At 43.3% G+C, this 20,422-nt stretch overlaps 1 protein-coding gene across 1 annotated transcript in view; it reads left to right on the forward strand.

Moving 5' to 3' along the window:
* The window catches only part of cnksr3 (cnksr family member 3), a 45,955-nt gene extending 25,646 nt beyond the window's left edge, over positions 1-20,309 (forward strand). The window contains exons 8-25 of the mRNA XM_068721534.1: positions 553-621; positions 742-888; positions 2,261-2,385; positions 2,707-2,897; positions 2,989-3,075; positions 3,640-3,890; positions 6,132-6,169; positions 8,106-8,148; positions 13,543-13,596; positions 14,258-14,297; positions 14,841-15,010; positions 16,771-16,844; positions 17,098-17,169; positions 17,266-17,330; positions 17,554-17,678; positions 17,776-18,130; positions 18,414-18,604; positions 18,744-20,309. Coding sequence (XP_068577635.1) covers positions 553-621; positions 742-888; positions 2,261-2,385; positions 2,707-2,897; positions 2,989-3,075; positions 3,640-3,890; positions 6,132-6,169; positions 8,106-8,148; positions 13,543-13,596; positions 14,258-14,297; positions 14,841-15,010; positions 16,771-16,844; positions 17,098-17,169; positions 17,266-17,330; positions 17,554-17,678; positions 17,776-18,130; positions 18,414-18,604; positions 18,744-18,944 — 2,298 coding nt within the window. The 3' untranslated portion in view covers positions 18,945-20,309. The remainder of the gene's footprint in view (positions 1-552; positions 622-741; positions 889-2,260; positions 2,386-2,706; positions 2,898-2,988; positions 3,076-3,639; positions 3,891-6,131; positions 6,170-8,105; positions 8,149-13,542; positions 13,597-14,257; positions 14,298-14,840; positions 15,011-16,770; positions 16,845-17,097; positions 17,170-17,265; positions 17,331-17,553; positions 17,679-17,775; positions 18,131-18,413; positions 18,605-18,743) is intronic.
* The last annotated feature ends 113 nt before the right edge of the window (positions 20,310-20,422 follow it).

Genomic DNA, 20,422 nt, shown 5'->3' on the forward strand with positions numbered 1-20,422 from the left:
CATTGTCCTCCTCCTCCACTGAGGGCACACTGAGTTATCCGAGGGAGTTAAGAACTGCTGATCCGTAAAGGGAACTGTTTGTCATATTTACCGATTACTGGAGTGCAGAAGCCTCCGCTGCCTCCACAGAAAGACATCCTACCTTTCCCCACGCTGAGACAACCAGTCAGTGACTAATGCACCAGCATCACTGCCACGGTTGGATCCTCACGCCTCCGGTCCTTAATTGTGAATCAGCGCCTGAATCATCACCGATAATAACTAGTTAATCCCGTTTGACATCCGTGTGACATGAAAAACAATTCAACTGATATTCATACACTCAGAGGGTGTTTGAGTTTTCTCACAAATTGAACTCAAGAGTGTTTGTTTATCAAATATTTGCTCTTTGAATAGAGAATTTCAAAGGCAGACAGTTGAAACCAGACAGGGCTGGCACTAAAGTAGAGCCAATTTCAACAAAGTTTTGTAAATAGTAAGTTGCGTGTTAACGGCAAGTGTCTGTGTTTTATGAAAGTGGCTTATCGGGCTTTTACTTTGTTTGTTCTTTAGTCACCTGCAGACCTGAGCAGGAAGATCCATGCTGGCGATGAGGTGATCCAGGTCAACCAGCAGACAGTGGTAGGAACCTTTTTTTTTTTTCCTTTGGATAATTACATAATTGACCATATGTACTGTCAATTTGAGTACACACTGTAAATGATAATGGGATATTAATGGTGTTTGTGTGTGTTTAACCAGGTGGGCTGGCAGCTGAAAAACCTGGTTGTCAAACTGAGGGAGGACCCCAAAGGTGTGGTTCTACTCCTGAAGAAGAGGCCCACAGGCACGACAGGTTTCACCCCCGCCCCACTCAAGAACATGCGCTGGAAGCCCGCAGTACAACAGGTACACGCGCACACACACACACACACACACACACACACACACACACACACACACACACACACACGCACACACACTCTTACTCCTGTCATGGAAGATCTACAAACGCCTGTGCGTCTAGTCATTGTCAACCAATTATCAGCTTTTTAGGGAGTTGGTTCGAAAACGGCAAGTTCAGACAAGTGTCACAGAGCCACCCTGAAAGGACCGCCGGCTGAATCACAAACAACATTGAGTTCTTCTTCACGTGCAACATCGGAGGCAAACAAAGTCCCGTGATGTCATTCAGTTTCGGCGATAAAGCCGCCAGCCTACAGTGTTGGAGTCTGGTTAGATTGTATCTGGTTTATTAGAATGAAATTGCCCCAGATGTTGCCGTCAAAAGAAGACAATAGGACTTAAAGATAATTCATGTTATTTGGGTTCAACCTCTTTTTTTGGGGTCTATTGTTCAAAGAAAGGTCAGTGGTAGCTGATAAATATTATGCTAATACGGTTATGTGACTGTAATCCAATTTGCTGGTCTCCCTCATGTGAACACATTAGGCTTCACTTAGCTTTTAACCACATCTCTGCACCCGAGTCCCGTTTAACAAAAAGAGTCAGACAATAAGCCCGTTGTAAACCAACACTACCAAAATCACAGGCTCTGGTGTTGTCTTATCACGCGTAGCCTGTTTTATAGCCAGAGCAGGCAAGATGAGAAGATATCAGATAAAGAGTGGGTTTCTCAAAACAACAAAGAGCCTCTCAACACAAAGGTGGCCAATGTCAACATCGTCACCAGCATCTTGTTTTAACAAGTAGTCCGGGCTATCAGAGTCAGACATCTCAGTTTATCTGAGATAATAGGGCTCCAGAAGGCAAAACGGAGACAAAGCATACACCCTGATTGAGGAATGGATGACACTGGCTTTGTAACACTGTATAATTTGTACACATGGGAGCTATTTGGACAAGAAAAGTGGGTGGAAATGATTCATAAGATCCCAAACGGGATGTGTTAGTTTGTCATAAATATATCACATTTACTACACCGTATCATATATCGTTTAGGTCTGATGAGAGCGGCAGTGAATGCGAGTCCTAACATCTCGTCATGGGCACAATGTTGTTGAGTGTCGGGAGACATAACTGTGGTAAATGAGTACAGTTTTAAGTACATGTCTTGCGGACTATTTTGGACTTTGCGTACAATCTTTCCATACCTCAAACAAGAAGGTTTATACTCGGGAGACGCACTTAAATGTCTCGCCACATGTGTTAAACTCCTCCCAGTTGCCAGCAAGTCATATTTGGTCTCAAACCGAGAGCAATGACTTCATTTGTTTTCGACCGTGAACCGACGTTGATATATATGTTGTGTGTTTTTCAGAACAATTCCTCCCTGATCAAAGTCCAGTCTCCCTGCGGCTCAGCTAACGGATCGACCAAAAAGGAGAAGTCGGCTATCCTGAACTTGTACATCCCCCCTCCTCCTCCAATGCCGTACACCCCACGGTGAGCTTATTGTGTTATTAGGTTGAATTTTATTCAACAAGTTCTTAAAGTTGGAACATGGGAACGAAGCCTTGAAGCAACCCAAAGAACTAGACCAGCCTGCAGTAAGCGACCCCTTACTCACCCCTAGTCAACTGTTGCCACAATTCCACCCCTCACATCGGGGTGATAACGAGTGTGTCCCTGACCTGCGATCGCCTTACCTCCCTCTCCTCCTACTGCACATTCCGTTCTGCTTGTGTTCAGCCCACTCTGCTCCCACCGGAGTGGGATGTGGTGTTGTAATGAATAAATAAATGAGCTTTTGTTTTCTCCACGCAGAGAGGAGAGAACAGACTCCTTCCGCAGCAGCATTAGTAAAAGACCAAAGGGCTCCGAGTCGCCCAACTCCTTTCTGGACCAGGAGAGCAGAAGACGCTGCACCATCGCAGAATACGACAAGCTGAGCGTCGGCTGTCCCATCGAGGCCAACGTGATCCAGCCCAGGATGAGGGAGCACAAGTCCTCGCGTGGTCAGTAGCTTCTCATTCAGGGAACCTTAGAAACATTCCACCGATCTCTTTAAATGATGGCAATTGATGAACGTGAAACTCTTGCCTCTAGGTAAGCCCCGGCCGCTCTCCATGCCCGTGGACACCTGCGTCGGAATCGTAGATCCCTACGCTAAGCCCTGGAACCAGGGAAGGAAAGGTACGCACAAGCACGCTTTCACTTTCAGGGGAAACTTCAAGGACTGCATAGTTATGGTTTGACAAGAATACCTTTTTCATACTCGTGGTTCATACAAATTATGAGCAACAAAAGCAGAGAAGCATAGCACACAACACTGTCATCAATTGCCCGACGAGTGACATCTGAGCACATTTAAGTTGTCAAGAGCCTGAATCAAGATTATTACATATCCATCATATTAACTCATGAAAGATTAAAGCATACATTATTTAACAGAGCTAGGTTAGCTGTTTCCAGCCTTCATGCTAAGCTAACTGCTCTCTCCAGCTCTATATCGAACGGATAGATATGAGAGTGGTATCGCTCTTCTTATCTAATTCTGCAAGAAAGACAAATAAGCATATTTCCAAAAAGGTCCAACTAACACTAAATCATTAACATCAGTGCTGACCATGTTGCACACGGCTTTGTTCTGAATTCATGTTTGTAGGCAATAGATGCGAGAAGCCTTTGACTTAAAACAGCCAGAGCCTCCATGTAATGCTGTTGCTGAGCTCACGTCTCGCTGTGTCTCTGCCTCAGGCGAGGACCTCCTGTACCGATACCTGAGCAACGAGAGGATCCCCACCATTGCAGAGGAGGTCCCCTCGGTGTCTCCACCCTACAGGCCTGCGGGGGAGCGTCACCTGGTCCGAGTGGACCACATCCGGGGCAGCCGCTACTACTCCAACTCCGACCTCCACAACAGCGCCACCATCCCCTACCAGGAGGACATCAAAAAGGCCCCCGTAGGCCCCGCCTCCAAGCGTGCAACGGCAGAACGCTCACTACTGGTCAGTTGGATCACGCGGCTTAAGCTATTGACTCACTGATGATGCGCTTCCTGTCCGGGGCTTTCTGTTCCCGTCTTTTGTCCTTCCTCAGTGCCTTTTGATTTTTAACGTCCGGCTGGTTAATTTTTGTTCGTTTTTTGGCAGCTTCGGCTTTTCTCACACTCCTCTCTCCCCAAACTCCATATTTCCCTGGTGTTACTACTACTACCAACTACTCTTCAACCAAACTCGCTTTAGTAGTACTCACTACATCACATCATCACCCCTTTAACACTGCCCACACCCCTCCTCGTCCCAATCGCTGCCTCAAGAAGACACAGTTTGTTCAGGTTTAGGATACTTTGGCCTTGTGTGCCGTCTACGGACTCCTCTGTACATATTAAGCTTTGTCATGTTTCAGTTGAAATGTTCTCTGGTACCATTATTTAAAACTTCAGAAAACTTGCCTGCTATTTGCTTCCTTTGATTTTATTTGCATAAATAAGTTATAAGAATACAGCATATCCTGTTGGTGAAACTGTGCTTTTACTACACGTTACTTCTACATGTTTTCTCAAATGACACTTTTGTGATCCGTTAGTTGCATTACCCTCGACCAAAGGTTGCCTCTTGTAAGCTATGCATATACTTCAGAGAGATTTTTTTTGTAGTCACTTTAGTTGACAATGCTGCATCGGTCGGTAAAAGGATGTTTATATCTTGCCACTGGCAAGTATTTGTGCCGGTTTTAAAGATATGCACTCTATTTCAGTAAACTTTTATATCCTGTGTTTCAGTTTACTCTGCAAATTACCCACCTAAAGGGCCTATGCACACAGCTGCTTGACAGCAATAAAAGGTCTTTTTCCTCTTAGGACACGCTGGTCAAATGGCCTTCTATTAGCTCACAGATCACAAGAGACCGAATGACAGTATTATTTAAGAAAATACAGGGAAGAAGTGTCTATTGTTGCTTTATCTGCCTTTTTGTAAGTTTTGAATAGCGTTTTATTAAAAATTGCAGTTCATGTGAGTGATCTTTTGTATTGTCTTTATTTTACCATTGGGTGTGGAATTACTGCTTAATGTGTAGCTTTTAATGGAGCATGTGGGATCATATGTTATTCTGATAACATTCGGTTCACGTACTCAAAAACAAGATCATTTATCATAACGATCTGTCAGCACAGCTTTAGTCATCATTCACTTCCACTGACTACAGGAGCCGGCAGGCTCTCAAACCTGCTTTCACCTTTTGAGGTGAACCCTTCTGTTTTTTTGTTTTTTTTTAAGCATGCGGTGAAACAGGATAGCTAATGTCAAGTTACCTGTTCTCTTGGTCTCAGATGGGGATGGTTATGCAACTACTTCCCTCTTTGATGAACTTTAATTTCCAGCTGGAAGGACCATATGGTCAAAGCAGGTTTTTCCACCAGGGGATCGTATTCCTGCACATATGTTGCCTTTTAAACATTTAAAAAGCCAGGTTAGGATTACTATGCCTGACAGCTTTTTCGCCTTTTGTCATTGATTTTGAAGAAGTGTGAACCCGGGAAGGATCAGCAGCTTTCACCGTGGAACCTAAGATGCGACTGCTGTTGAGAACGACCCACCACTCTTCACCGCTTCCCCCCCCCCCCCCCCTTTGGCCTGTGTCTCTTTGCATGACTACTGATGGAGATGGGCCTCTTTTCTTATCACTCCTTCCTTGTGTCTTGCTCTGCCCAAGCTTGCCAAGCTATAATCGCCTGCGGTCCTCACTAATTTGCGCTTTCTGAAAACCTGTGGTCTGCCTAAATACTACCTGCACTCTGTTTAACCCACTGCTAAGTTTGCTAACCACTAACATCTTCTGCCTGCAAATCACAAACAGTCACATGGGAATGACGGGCGGAATTATTTGTAGATTGTGCATGTGGAATGTTTTTTTTTATAATAAGTTTTGTTCTTTTATTCCTTTTTCCCCCCTATTCTGGAGAGGATTTACATTTTTGACACAGAATTAGCAAAACAAATAGTTTTTGCTGGACATTAAATATGTTCAGAAATTAGACGCCTGCAAGGTAGGATGCAGAAGTTTTACAGTTAACATATACTCTACTTCTTGCCACATGAAGTCCTGTGTTATAATCTTAAAATGAGTACTGATCAACAGCAGCTTCGAGGGTATGTTGAGTCTCAATGGAGCTGAGGCTTTCAGACCACACCACAATAGTCTGACTCCATCACCAGCGTTAACACATGAATCTCTATGTATCACAGGGACCTGACTGGCACTCTAGCAGTGACTTCCTCAACCGGTGAGTTTCTCGCGCTCTCTCCCACACACACACATACACATACACACACAGTGTTGCTTAGTCTATAGGCCAAATGAGAAACATAAGACCAGGGTGGGGCTAATTTTCCGACAGGGAGTGATGGTGGAATCCTTTTAAAACAAGCCACGGGGGTGCGGGGTCAGTGGGTGGGCTGCTTTTATGATCAGGGAAAATATGCCATAGACAACCAGGCTGAGATTCATACAGAGAGAGACACACAAACATGGATGGTGACAGCTGTAGGGGGGAAAAAAACACACGGTATATCAATTGTTTAATGGTAAGGTATTAAATATTCTTAGTCGATTTGTAAGGAACTGCAACAACGTGGTTAGAACTGTTCTCCTCCTACGCAACGTATCGCTGCTCTGCTTCAGCCTGACTGAAACTCCCTGATAGGTTTCACTAATCTAATCAGAACAAAGAATCCACGTAAAACTTTTGTTGTGCTTTTTTTTTTTTTTTTGGACAAAAATGTATGATAATAATAATCTCAACTTTATCAAACCTCTGCAGATAAATTATGGTCCTTATGTTTGAACCTTTTGAATGCTAAATCAATTTAGAGCTTATTATTAAATAATATTTTTGTGTTTTTCTGAGACGTCGTTATCCCTCAGGACCTCCTTTATATGCAAGACGTTCCAACACAGTCCCACACACACACACACACACACACACACACACACACACACACACACACACACAATGTGTCCATCCTCCACCGTCCACCCCCCCAAGACAACCATCACGGGCTGCAGAATCTTTAGAAATGTCACTGTTATGACAAATCCTGATTCTTCTACGCTTCCAACTATAAATAATCCCATCCCACTGCGAAGCGCGTCGACATGCAAGCATTGCTCTCTCCCCCCCCCCCCCCCCCCCCCGTCTCGTCTCGTCATCTGTGGCCCCTGTGTCTCCTCTGGACTCGGATGTGGGGCCTGAGGAGGTGTGACTCTCCCACATTAACACCGTGATCGATGACTAAACGCCTTGCACAATAACCCCCCCCGCCGGTTCTATTCTAAGAGCCACACACAAACGTGTGGCATCCGGTTTTGCCGCACGCTCGATCAAAACACATTACTCACATTTAGAATATATATAAAAAGATAGAGATGCTATTGTAAATCTGGCAGATAAGCAGTTGACTCATCGAGGGTGGAGGTTTGGTGAACGTGTGACACTGATGCAGGCGATGGGATTTGATTGACGGCGGATTTAATCAAGTGTCATATTAATTTTTGGCTCCTTAATCCGTACAAAACGAAGCAGTTTTTCCTCATGACAAAGCATAAAATGCGACGGTGCATCAATTTCATTCCCGTGTCGTTTGTCAAAAACCATCAATCTGGCTCTGAGAGCAGAGCATATCAACAGAAGTATTTGAAATTGCAACACCTGCTAAAAAAAAAACTAACAACAGTATTTCCTTTAGCAAACTAGTCATTTAAGGAGGAGACAAATACTTGAATATGGATGAAAGGATGAGGAAAAAGCAATTTTAGCAATTGAAAGGCAGAAAAAAAAAAAAGGAGCCTGAGACAATTTCCTTCCCTGAAATTGCAGGGTGAGGCCCGGCTGAGGTGAATCGTGTATTTTGAGCGTTGGGAACAAGTTTTGTGTGTACCCTTTGCTGCTGTGGCTGGTTGCCAAATCCATTATCAGGGCCACTGGCACACCGACTAAATGCCGACTCTTAAACGGTCTCCAAGTGATTCGTTTTTTTGTTGAGGCCATATCAAAGCGAGCTGGATTGGAACAATAGATAAAGATCACGGCTGGGAAGCCAGAAGTATGTGTTGGAAGTTTTCACGAGACGCTTATGTCTGATCTAAAAGTATGACGGTTAAATGAAGCTTCTTAGTACTGCTTGATGTGTTTAATGTAGTATTTCCCTTTGTTCTTGCAGGTATAATCAACCACAAATACGATCCTGGTCCTTCTCTCAAGCAGTAAGTATGATGTGTAGGGTCAGTCTGTCTAAACCTCATATACGGTGTGTGTGTGTGTGTGTGTGTGTGTGTGTGTGTGTGTGTGTGTGTGTGTGTGTGTGTGTGTGTGTGTGTGTGTGTGTGTGTGTGTGTGTGTGTGCGCGCGCACAATGTGAGGAATGCCACACTAGCTTCACTAGCCTGAACTGGGAGCCTTAATTACAGGCCCATTACATTTCACACACAGTTATGACAACACACACGTCACACACACACACACACACACACACACACACACACACACACACACACACACACACTTACACTTTCTTTCCTGCGCTCACCAACCACCAGAGCGGTGCGCAGCAATGCAACGCGCAGGTCTCGGCAGCCTGAATCAACAACAATGTTGCTCAACAACATTGTTCGACATGAAAACATCTCACCAATTATTGGATGGAGCACCATGACATTGTGTACTGATATTAATGGAGTCCTTCTCACTGTGGTAATCCCCTGACTTTTCAGCTATTACTAACTGTCAATGAAACCTGGTGTTCAGATTAACGTTGTTCTCTGGATCCATTGTAAAAGAACTCCTGTGATTCTTTAACGTTTCATCTTGCATTGTTGTCTTTAGTTTAAAATGACCAACACCTACGAAACTAATGACAATCTCATCGAGCCCAGCTTTATTTCGTGTTTGGTACCAATTTGCAAATGTTAGCATGCTAACCCACCAATCACAGCACTCCTCGCTGCCCTTCACTGGTTACCTGTGAGTTTTAGATGCAGTATCCTCTTTGCATCTATTTATTTTTATCATATTTTACCTGTTCGATTGTGTTCCTTATTTGCCTTCAGCTTTATCGTGAAGCACTTTGTAACTTTGTTTTGGATACAAATAAAGTTTTTATTGTTATTATTATGATCCCAATAAGCTAAAGACAATGACCATAAACATCAGCATGTTGTCGCCATAAAGCATGTTAGCATGCTGGCATTAGCATTTAGCTCAAAGCAGTTCCTCACAGAGCTGCTAGCATGGCCTTGTCTTGAACCTCATTGATCCAGCATCTATTGGCTGTGGCAGAAGTAGAAATGAAATGGCCGCAAGAGTAAACTTTGCTTGGCTTTACACACACACACACACACACACACACACACACACACACACACACACACACACACACACACACACACACACACACATAGAAGTCATATACCACAGTACCATGAGTTACTGTCAACCCCTTAGTGGCACATCCACCTCCACTGGGGTCAGATGGATTAGGCACATAGTCGGTGGTGGCATTTGAACAAATCCCATTTGTCCAGATTTATGGTCCGACAGCGACTTGTTGTTGCACCAAAAATGAAAACCTTACCCACCTCTTGTCGGCGTCCATATAGGATAGACGGGGGAATACAGGAAGTGTGTATTTAATAAGTAAATACAGGAGGAATGGAGTACTTCACTGCTGTTGTTCCTTTGGATTATTTGTGTGTGTATACCTGAACGGATACATCTGCTGCATAGAAGAAAAGCAATTCATGTCGAATCCTCATTAATTGCCATTCAAGTGCTGCATTTGGAGCTGTAGATCTAAACGGAGGTGGGGACCAGTGCCGGGGCAACATTGGCAATTACTACCAACAGCAAGCGAGGGGCAGCGCCGTCAAACTGAGCAAGCTAGAATATGATATCATCTCCAGCCCTGCACCCTTCCCCCTGTACACTGTGTGAGATTCCCCTGCTGAATAATAGCCACTCTGTTTGCACCCCTCTCTCATTTCTCTCCGTCACACACACACACACACACACACACACACACACACAGTTTCTGGGTGGGGTGGGTGGGGGTAGGGGGGGGACACACTAGCTAAGTGCCGTGACAATTCTCAGCATGGATGGTGATGGGAGATTGAGCGCTACAATGGTGTGACCAATTTGCATTCCCAGTGAATCCTTCAGGCCTTCGTCATGAGTCGCAGGCAAAATGACCTCACTTCCACGCAAACACAGCTTCAGCGAAATGCCCCTTTTAAATCACCCCAAAGTGGCATGCTGGGACCACCCCCCCCCCCCCCCCCCGTCGCAGAGACGAGAAGGAGAAAACGAAAAGTGTGAATTGTGTTGAAATCCTTAATTTGATTCAACACGTTTAATTGAAATGTCAAAGGGGAAGCTTTTTTTGGGGGGGGGTTTAGGGGTAACACAAGGGAGTTCCTTGGTATGGATGTGAAAGATAGGGTGACAAATGGGGGGGGGGGGGGGGGGGGGCATAGAGGAAGCTACAGTGTGAGAATGTGAGAGATATAAAGGGAGGAGGGGGGGGGGTCTCTTGATAGTCACTTCATTCCACTCGCGGTGGTACAATGGCTAGTGGAAAGAGAGAAGAGGCCCCTGTCTATTTAAGCAGAGATGAAATGGAGACTATAATAACGCAGGATTCAAGAATGTGTCTGCTGGTTTACCGCCGTCCCGGCGCAGGCCAGCCTTGAACTCAGAACATCCAAGCCTCTGCACAGATACAACTCGAGCAGGGATGTTATGACTACAAACCCAGAGGAGGGGTGTTGATAGCCAGGCCACAGCCTCCACGAGCCAACTGTTTATTTATTTAAAAAAAAAAAAAAAAAAAAGTCTCCCTATTTCTGGAGAAAACCATAGTGTATATTATGAATTTGTATCAAAGCAATAAAAAGAAAATGTTTTGTAGCATCCATCTTTAACAATCACATTACACATTAGTGGTATGTGAACTCTTAAAAACTCAAGTCTAAATTGTCCTCGTGTCACTTAACGACTCTTAAACGTTCTTTTTGAAGCGTAAAACAAAACGTCAAACCTCAATGTATTCGCCACTACATCTGCTGTTGCTCACTGCCATTGTTCTGGTGGCTCAAAATGCGTTTACGTGGCGGTAATTTAGCGACACCTAGTGGTCATGTTTGGGAACGGCGAGGAGTAACCGAGACCAACTATTAATTTAGTGTAATACACGAAAGAGTGTAATACGTGATCAAACAATGGCTTAAACGTTGTTGCTTGATTTGAATTCCAGAAATGTGCCCTCACAGTTTATTGTCGCTCGAGTTTGAGCGTGGGCGTCACCCTCTTCCTTCACCTGAGAGGGGGAGTAACCCCCAAAGAGGCCCTGAACTCACCTGAAACCCGCCGAGCTTCCTTTGAACGTCTTTGTCTCTTTCCCCCATGCTCGCGGAGGTTTGGTCAGACTTTGAGCGGAGTCTACGGGCCGGTCTGCAGTCGTTGAGGTTGTGTTGGCAGGTACAGCAACATTATATGTTAAACATGTCCAAAATGGGCTCATTTGCTTACAGGCGATGTTTTATTTGTGGGCTAGTTAGGCCAGCATAAGAACAAACAGGCAGCGTTTGACTCTAACGGCGAACGTTACCGACCAGACTACAGGGATTTTGGATTTTTAATTTTTTTACTTTCATAACTATCTGGTTTAATTTAATTTGAATGTTATTGACAGCCGGTTGAGTGGTTGAATTACATATTTAAATTGTTCATAAGTACTGTGATATTTAAGTTATTTGACATTTAAAAAAAAATAAAATGTGTTCTTAGTTAATAATCTAACGTTTCTTAAAATGAGTTTCAAAAGCAATGTAGATTTGGTTACGTCTTAACGTTTAAAACACCGTTTACACATATTTTTTTGCATTTGTACTTTTGTATTTTTCTTCTTTATATAAGGATTTTAGATTTATTTAAATTTTTTTACTTTCATAATATCTGGCTTAATTTCATTTTGTTTATAGAGAGTCACAAGAGTTATTTCACCTTTTTATTTGGTGCTGTGCACACTCGCAACCAAACACGTGAAGCTTTTATTGTTCCCTACTTAATTGTGGCCTTGAAGGTTGTTTTTTTGTTTTGTTTTTTTGAAACAGCCAGGTGCTGAAAGTGTTTGGTTGTCAGAAAGCTGCCAACTGAACTGACTGAAGCTAGAAAGGTGCATGTTTATTGATCTCTCGTTACCACACACTCACAGATTACATACAGGCCGTCATCATACAGTTGTCCAGTATAGATCTCAAAACTACTGGAGAATTACAGGTAACCTTTCACATCTGCTTAAAAAAAAAATCCAACAGGAACTTGGTTACTTAACTCTCTCAAACACACACACACACATCCTCAGAGTCAGCATTGCGCTGTGGTTCATGTGGTGATCATCATCTAGCTCCCACAGGCAGCTGGGTTAACTCAAACACCCGGAAACAAGATGTGATGCGTAGTGTTGTGCAAGACAGCGACACACACACACAGATTTTTAGTTTAGATAAGAGCTGTTTGCAATGGTTGTCTGTCCTTGTGTGAGCTTTTAGAGTAACGTAGGATACCGATACTTACCTGTGTTTGGACTTGAAGGGAACCTGTGAAGTTTTAGAGGACCAGGTATGAGTCTCGCTCTCTTCTTCTGTTGTTCTCACTGGGGATTGAGTTTGTGGTTGAGTGACTGAACGTGAACAACTGCAGCAGGACTTGAACTCGTGTGATCAGGCCTGTGCTTTTACATTTCCTGACCTAAAAGCAGTTTTTTTTGTTTTTTTTTTCCTAACCTTTAGCGCTCAATCTGACATGTCACGGTTGTGTGATGGCTCTTGGGGAGGTGTAATGGACGGTTGAGATTCTTTGTTTCTGTGAAAATACACCCAGATTTTGCTGTATTATATCGCGGCAAGTTGTTAAAATGGTTGATTGTGTGTCTGTGATTTTCCCTTTGTTTCACTCAGGCTGCTTTATAAATGACAAATAAGGAACTTAAGTGTGCAGAGGAAGTTAGTCCATAATGGCAACTAAGCTTTCTCAATATGTTGCATGTCATTGGTCATTTAGGTTGATCAATTGCAACATGTATTTTCTTTTTCCTCTGCGCTTGACACTGCCAAAAAGCTATTTTTTTGAGGCGTGATACTGCAAAGAAGCTTTTTAATCGTCGATACTTTGAGGTAGTTTGGGTTCTAGTGTGTGTGTGTGTGTGTGTGTGTGTGTGTGTGTGTGTGTGTGTGTGTGTGTGTGTGTGTGTGTGTGTGTGTGTGTGTGTGTGTGTCATAGGCTGAATTGCTGACAGTGTAACAATTAAGCTGTGAGTCAGTGCTGTTCATGAGCATTTACTTATCGAGTTTTACATTTTTTTTTTTCCCTGACTCTGCTTCCATTTCTATAGAATATGTAATGTGATTCTGCTTTTTCTACACATTTTCAACACGTTTGTTTTTTTTCACTCTAAACTAAAACTATTGAGAAACAATGTATGTGCTGTTTGCCCACGACATCACTTCCTCTTGTCTTGCGTTGGAGCAAAGAACTGCTCATTTTCTGCCAACCTATGAATCGGTGTGTAAGGTGTTTCTTCTTTTGGTGTCTTTCAACAGGCTGCCTTCCCAATATCTGTGCCCCCTTCAATGGCTGCCGATGACTACAACCCTGTAAGTGTTTCTTCCTTGTTTTGTGTGTGTGTGTGTGTGTGTGTGTGTGTGTGTGTGTGTGTGTGTGTGTGTGTGTGTGTGTGTGTGTGTGTGTGTGTGTGTGTGGGCGCGCGCGCGCGCGCGCGTGTGTGTGCGCGTGGGTGGGCGCGCACGTGTGTGTGTCTGACATTTACTCAGGCAGAGGTTGCCTTGTCCTCACAATAATGAAATAGAAACTTTTTTTTTTAATGGTGGAACTACCTCTGCTTCTCCTATTTCATGATGACAAAGAGTTGAATGTTTTATAGCAACAACGGTTCATAGTCCACTGAGCGCTTAGCTGCTTATCTAGTTTGGATTCTCTTGGTGTTTTTAGGTTTAATTTGAGAGTTAAGAGAGGAAAAAAAAAAAAAAAAGGAGACCAAAGAGCAGCGACAGACAAAGCACAAGTGTCAAGTCACAGATGAGGATGTTCGAGAGCAGTGGGGGTGTGCTGTAATGTGCGTGTGAGGAGAACAGCAGAGATAAAACACATGTGACACTCGGTGCGAGAAACAGGATGTTCCGGATCGCTGCTGCTTCTTCTTCTTCTCAGCTGTGGCGTCTGAGACTAGCTAATGTGTCCTCTCTCTCCTCTGACTCTCTGACCTAACGTTCGCCTCCTCCGCTCTCCTTCCCAAAGGTCTCCCTCCGGCACAAATCCAAGAGGAAGACTCGAGGAGGTAAGTTGTCACACACACCCCCCCCCCCCCCCGAGCCCTCATCACTTTGTCACTCTGCGTGCCCTTGACTGTAATTAGCCCCCTCTGTGGGCGTGTGTGAAGTTACAGGGCAATTGGTGTGTGCAGAGGGCTTTTTAGACAACGCTCAGTTACGTTCTCTTCAGCTCTTCCCTATTTAAGCTCTCTGTGGCAGTGTGTCTTTTTGTTCCTCGGAGACGCTCACTCGAGTGCTGCGCTTTCATGTTATCATCATTATCTCTGGCTGGTTCTTAAGTGGAACAGGTAGGCTGATTGTGGTATGGCACTTTTGGATTCAAGATGTTGTTCGGTGTTATTTTTAGAGTCCGTTTGTTCATTGACCAAACACAGCGGCCCGTTCTGACTCCAATGGAAACTCTGCAACCTCTTGCTTCCTCTAATGCTATACTTGCGCTTGACTGTGGCTTTGTTTCTCTCCGGACAAAGGGGAAGGTGGAGGAGGAGGGGGGGGGGGGGGGGTGGGCGTCTCAGTGCGTTCATGTGCATGTTGTCGTCTGTGCACAGGCAATGGTACGATGAGCAGAAGACGGATCTCGGTCAAAGAGCTGGGTCCCCCAGACCACCAGGGATGGCTGTACAGGAAGAAAGAGAGCAAAGGCTTCCTGGGCATCAAATGGAAGAAGTACTGGTTTGCGCTGAAGAGGACAGCTCTGTACTGGTACACCAACCAGCTGGTGAGTGAGACCACCCTTTTCATCAAGAGACCCATTCATGATGTTAACATGTTCAGCGCTGTTTACAGAAACTCCAGTCAGCAACTCTTGTTCCGCAAAAACTCTGAGCGACAGAATCACTATAGTCAATACCAAAGAAGTAAAGTTTCTGTTTCCCTCTTTGATCTGCTCCCTTGTGCTCGCTCTCCGTCTCTCCATCTCTCCGTCTCTCTGTCTCTCCGTCTCTCCGTCTCTCCATCTCACTATCTCACTCTATTAAACTTTGCTTTATTGGCTACTCCAGCTGCTCTTTTTAAAGAACATTTCTTTTAATGTTAAGCAATCACATGAGCAGTCCACAACCAACAGTGCCTTTGTGTGGTCTCTCAATACTTCCGGCGTGACTGATCACAGAAATATACTTTCATTTTTATATTTATTTTATCAAACATAACTCAAACTGGAGTAAATATTACAGAGGTGGCCAAATGTGTTTTTTTTTATTTTTTATTGTGGAACCATATACATAAAAATATAAGGAGTAGCGGCCTAACAAAAGTAAATGTGTAGTTTTCAACCAGTTCCACTGCAAGAAAATGAGCGCATCTAGACCAGCAAACCTGATGTGCCATAGAAAATACATTTTCCGTCAAAATAACTACGCAACATTAATAACGTTTTTCACAATTTATTTTGTGTGCCCAAGTATTACAAAAGGTATTTTGTATAATATATGTAAATTAATAAAGTTCAAACAGGGAAATATTGCCAAATATTAGTGTTTGTTCTGTCGTAAAGAATACGATTCAAATGTAAACGAAAGATTCAACATCTGTGTGTCTAATATTAAGATGGAACAGAGCAGGCATATATGTTAAAATATTGGCTTATAGAGGTTGAGACGCAAGAAAAACATATTTTTTAACTTTATTTTCAGCCGTAGTTTGGCCACCACAGTAATCATTTGTTGTTGTTATCTTCAGTGCGTCATTAATGCTTTTACAATTGGAGGTATGCAGTGTAGGGAAAAAGCTTGTTCAAACCATAAAGCAACGCTTGGTTGTAATTCACTTCTGTTTGCTGTTTGATTTCAGTAAACAATGAAATGCATTCATAGCAATTAAATTTGGATCTGTACAAATAAAAATAATGATTTTTTTTCTTTGTTGAAAGGATGGTATTTCTATCAGGAAATATGTCTTTTCTCCTTTACAAGCTCCTGAAAGAGAATAAAAGAAAATGTATTTTTGAACAAATGTAAACAAAATATATATATATATATATATTCAAATTGAAAATCAACACACGATTTTGTCCCGATGCATTTTTTTTTTTTTTTTTACTACATATGTATGAAATAGTACAGTTACTCATTTGCAACCCGTAGCGACAAATACAGCTTTTTTTTTTTTTTAAACACATCACACAACACATATGGAACCACAGATGTGAGGCAATCGGGGGGGGGGGGGGGGGTTGAAGATGAGTCATACTTATTTCCTTCACAGCTGTCCACTCTGCCAGTCTGTCTTGCGTTCCCTGAAGGCGACGGTGTCACTAATAGCTCGTCAGACTCTCACTCCCGTAAAGTAGCTGACGCGCTTGATTTACTGGCACGGCGGCTTCAATCACGTCTGGTGTATGTCAACATCGCATGGCGGGTTGGAAATAGAAGAAGTCGGGCCGACTGCAATGCAAACGGCAGGTGTCATTGTCAGGAAGTGGTTCGACGTCATCCGCTTGTTTTTAACGCTCGCTGTTGTTCAATCCATGTGTTGCAGGCGGAGAAGGCTGAAGGCTACATTGACCTCACCAACTTCATGATTGACAGAGCCATAGAGTGCAAGAAGAAACAGTAAGCTCAATTTCTGGTTCGTCTGTCAGGCAGCTTTTACAAGTAGGCAGAATTAAAACTCATCTTGTCTCTGTTGTGGGAGCTGAGTGGAATAGAAAGTTCTCCCACACACAGTAATAGGAAGTGCATATTCGAGCAATCTGAAAATGATCAATGAAGAAGAATAAACACAGAGTTTAACTCTGTGTACATAAATTCCAGTAGAAAACTTATTTTCACTCAACTGCTCTCCATTACCTCTTCCCTCATGCAGCGCGTTCAAAGCTTGCCACCCACACGTCATGATGTTTTATTTTGCTGCTGAGAGCCACGAGGAGATGAACTTGTAAGTCACATACAAGTACAACATTGTATGCGTTCCCCTAAGGGTTTTGTCAAATGTTAATGAGTTGAACATTCTTCTTTTTGTGTTTTTCTTCAGATGGTTGAATAAGCTCGGGCTAGCCGCCATTCATTATGAGCCAACAGAACGAAACACTGCAGTCGGTGAGCACACAATATTTTTGTCACCCGTTAACTGTTCTTGAATGAAAACCTTGGATCTACTAAATGACAACTTTTGTTCTGATTTAATCAAATTAGTTTTGCAACCGGACTGATCATTGCTAAGAAATGATTTTCCTCTGGATTCTGGTTGTATGTGTCATGTTATGAATTCTGACTTTGTGTGTGTGTGTGTGTGTGTGTGTGTTTTGTGTCTCCCATCCAGAGTGTTATAGCGAAGCCAGTGACCATGAAGAAGCTGAAAGCACAGAGATTCCCCCTCCACCATACTCTGAACAAACCCTCCGGGACTCCGTGGATGCATCCGGTCCACCTGGAAGCACGCATCAGGTGAGCCATGTCTCTAAAAACCGTCAACACTGCACCAGCAGAAACAAAACCCATTTTTATTTATGATAAGTCTGACCGTAGTGTATTTGTATTTCAGGGTACCCTTCCTCCCCCCTACTCCTCCGCAGTCCCCAGCGAAGCCAACGGTTCGCTCTCGTCGCCCGTCAGTACCATGACATCACAGAGCTCCACCTCCTCGCTCGCCAAGCACCGGCAGTCCTGGTTGGACCTGGTGTCGCAGGCGTCCCCGCCCACCGTGGAAACGGCGGCGGTGGTGTGCTCGGTTCAAGTGCACTTGCATCGCCCCCCGCGACCGGAGACGGAGGAAGAGGATGACCCCCAGGTGCCGGAGAGCTCGTCTCACCAGGACCCATCGGAAACGGGGTCCGAGGAAGACGGCCCTGCTGCGGAGGGGGAGGCACAGACGGCGGTTTCAGCTGCTGGAAATGAAGGTGAGACTTTTATTCTGCATCCTTTTAATTGGTTGTGGTTTTGTGATTTTTGTATTATTCAAAAACCTTCAGAAAGTTGGTTCTGTTTTTTGAGATACTTTCATTTGAATTCATTTGCATTTCATATTTCTGCTGCACCATTTCCACTTGTGTGAAAACATGCGAGCAGAGATGTTAACCACAGTGTTACTCACAACTTTGGCTCTGCTCAGAGGAAAATATGTCGGTTAATGTATTTGCTGGCACATTTTGATTCCGTTTCTGTTTCCTTATCTTGTTGCAGGCAACAGTGTGAACGGCTCAGATGAGATGGAGAAGCTTTATATTCACCTCAAAGAGGCCAGCCTCTCCCCAATAGGAGATCGTAAACCATCTACGAAAAGGGAATTCCGAGCATCCTTCGTGAAACGCTGTAAAAACCACGCTGTCAATAATAAACTGCACCTTATCAGGACTCTCAACAGCACATTAAAGGTACATGTTCTGTTTCATAAGTCACACTTTGGATTGTATATTACATCATTACAGTACAGCTAGTGTGTGATCATTTGGAGAGCTATGTGCAATGATTTGATTTCCCCCATTTTCTTTACTCTCGTCTTTTCTGGCACAGTCAAAAGAGGCGGACCTACAGGCAATAGATCAGGTGCTGTCGGACCCGGGGCTTACCTCAAACAAGTTCAGAGTGTGGAAGGAGGCCAATGTGCCTTTGGTGCAGGAGATCTGTGTCCACCAGGACCAGCAGGTGGCATCAGAGGCCACAAAAGCTGCAGCGTCAGCCATTGCTTTTCCAGTGGTTGAGACCAGTTTATAAAGACTCGTCAGGACTGGACCAGGGAGGTCTTTACATATTTTGGACACACACACACACACACGCTGCTGTTTTCAATTGATACTACTGTTCCGTATCAGCAGACGTTGAGTACTAATAGACAAATGACTGGATCGATGAAGAAAAGTGTTTTTTAAGTTCCCAAATGGATATGATGCAGACATGATATGATTAGCAGATCACATTCAAATGTGAAATGTGTCTTAGTATTACTTTTACTGTTTAATTTGTCAGGTTAGCAAATTTTACAGATGATTGTTTTTATGTTGTAATTTCTGTGAACCTATTCATACATTGTTTTATTGTTTGGAATGATGCAGTACGATGTAATCATGAATACATTGTTCTCTGCATGGAAACACTTTTTTTTTTTTTACAGTATGTTTTTTATGCTTTGATTTCATCAGTAATGAACACATTTTCAGCTGTTACTATTCAGCCAATTATTGGTGCCATGCACCATCACTGCCTGTTACACATGTGTTATACAGCAACTATTTTCAATGATTGGTCAGTGTTGCTCGCCCTAGAAACAATGTCATCGTACTTGAAACTGAACACCAGGGGCCTGCGCTAATTCAATAAATGTTGGTCACAAGTCATGATAATTTCAGATTTTAAAAGTCAACGTGTCAAATTATTGTTACTTCAATGTTACTTAAAGCCAAGACATAAGAAATCCCCTCATTCCCATAGAAAAATGCTGCGTAATGACTCATTTTACATTCTACTTAACCAAAACAAACAGTTTTTTAAATGGAGAATTCCAACATGTATGCATACATGCTTTATGCAACATTGACAGTGACATGCAACTTAATTTATATTTTATTTCAAATGCGAGAAAGACTTTATTACTAACCAGTGCTATGTACAGTCTTATTGGACTTAAGGCGGGGTGTAGTAGGCTTCATTTGCATTTAAACACATGATGCATGGTGGATAGTTCTCAGGAAAACATACCCTGTAATATATTCTTTAAGGCAGACCGCCTCAGGCCCTTACAAACAAGTCCAGCAGACTCAAAACCCTGTACTAGTTACACATAAGCAGCACGTTATTCAGATACAAACATGAGGCATTATGCAGATCATCCAATCAACAACCGGTTTATGGAAGGCCAGCAGGGGCCTCTGCCATGGTGACAACGCCTACTGGTAGGGGCCCAACCAAGCTCCAGGCACAAAGATGTATTTTTTTTTCTGGATTATGTTTCATATGTTGTGCATGTTAAATATTAACTCTGTGTAAATAACTGTAAATTGATGTACTTTGATTCTGGTATGAAAGCTAGTGTGCTTGTTTGTATACAGGGTAATAAAGTGTTATTACAAGAATTAACACGTTCGTCCTTATCTAAACGTTCAGTGATTGTGCGTCTGTGGGCAGAAACCGCGGCTGTGATACAAAAAGGAAAAAGCAGAGGGGACATTTGGGTATACTTGTAGTGTCCCGAAGGT

The sequence above is a fragment of the Cebidichthys violaceus genome, unplaced genomic scaffold (assembly GCF_023349555.1).
Source record: "Cebidichthys violaceus isolate CVI_PGR_0920_01 unplaced genomic scaffold, fCebVio1.0.p SCAF_28, whole genome shotgun sequence".
NCBI classification, from domain to species: Eukaryota; Metazoa; Chordata; class Actinopteri; order Perciformes; family Stichaeidae; genus Cebidichthys; species Cebidichthys violaceus.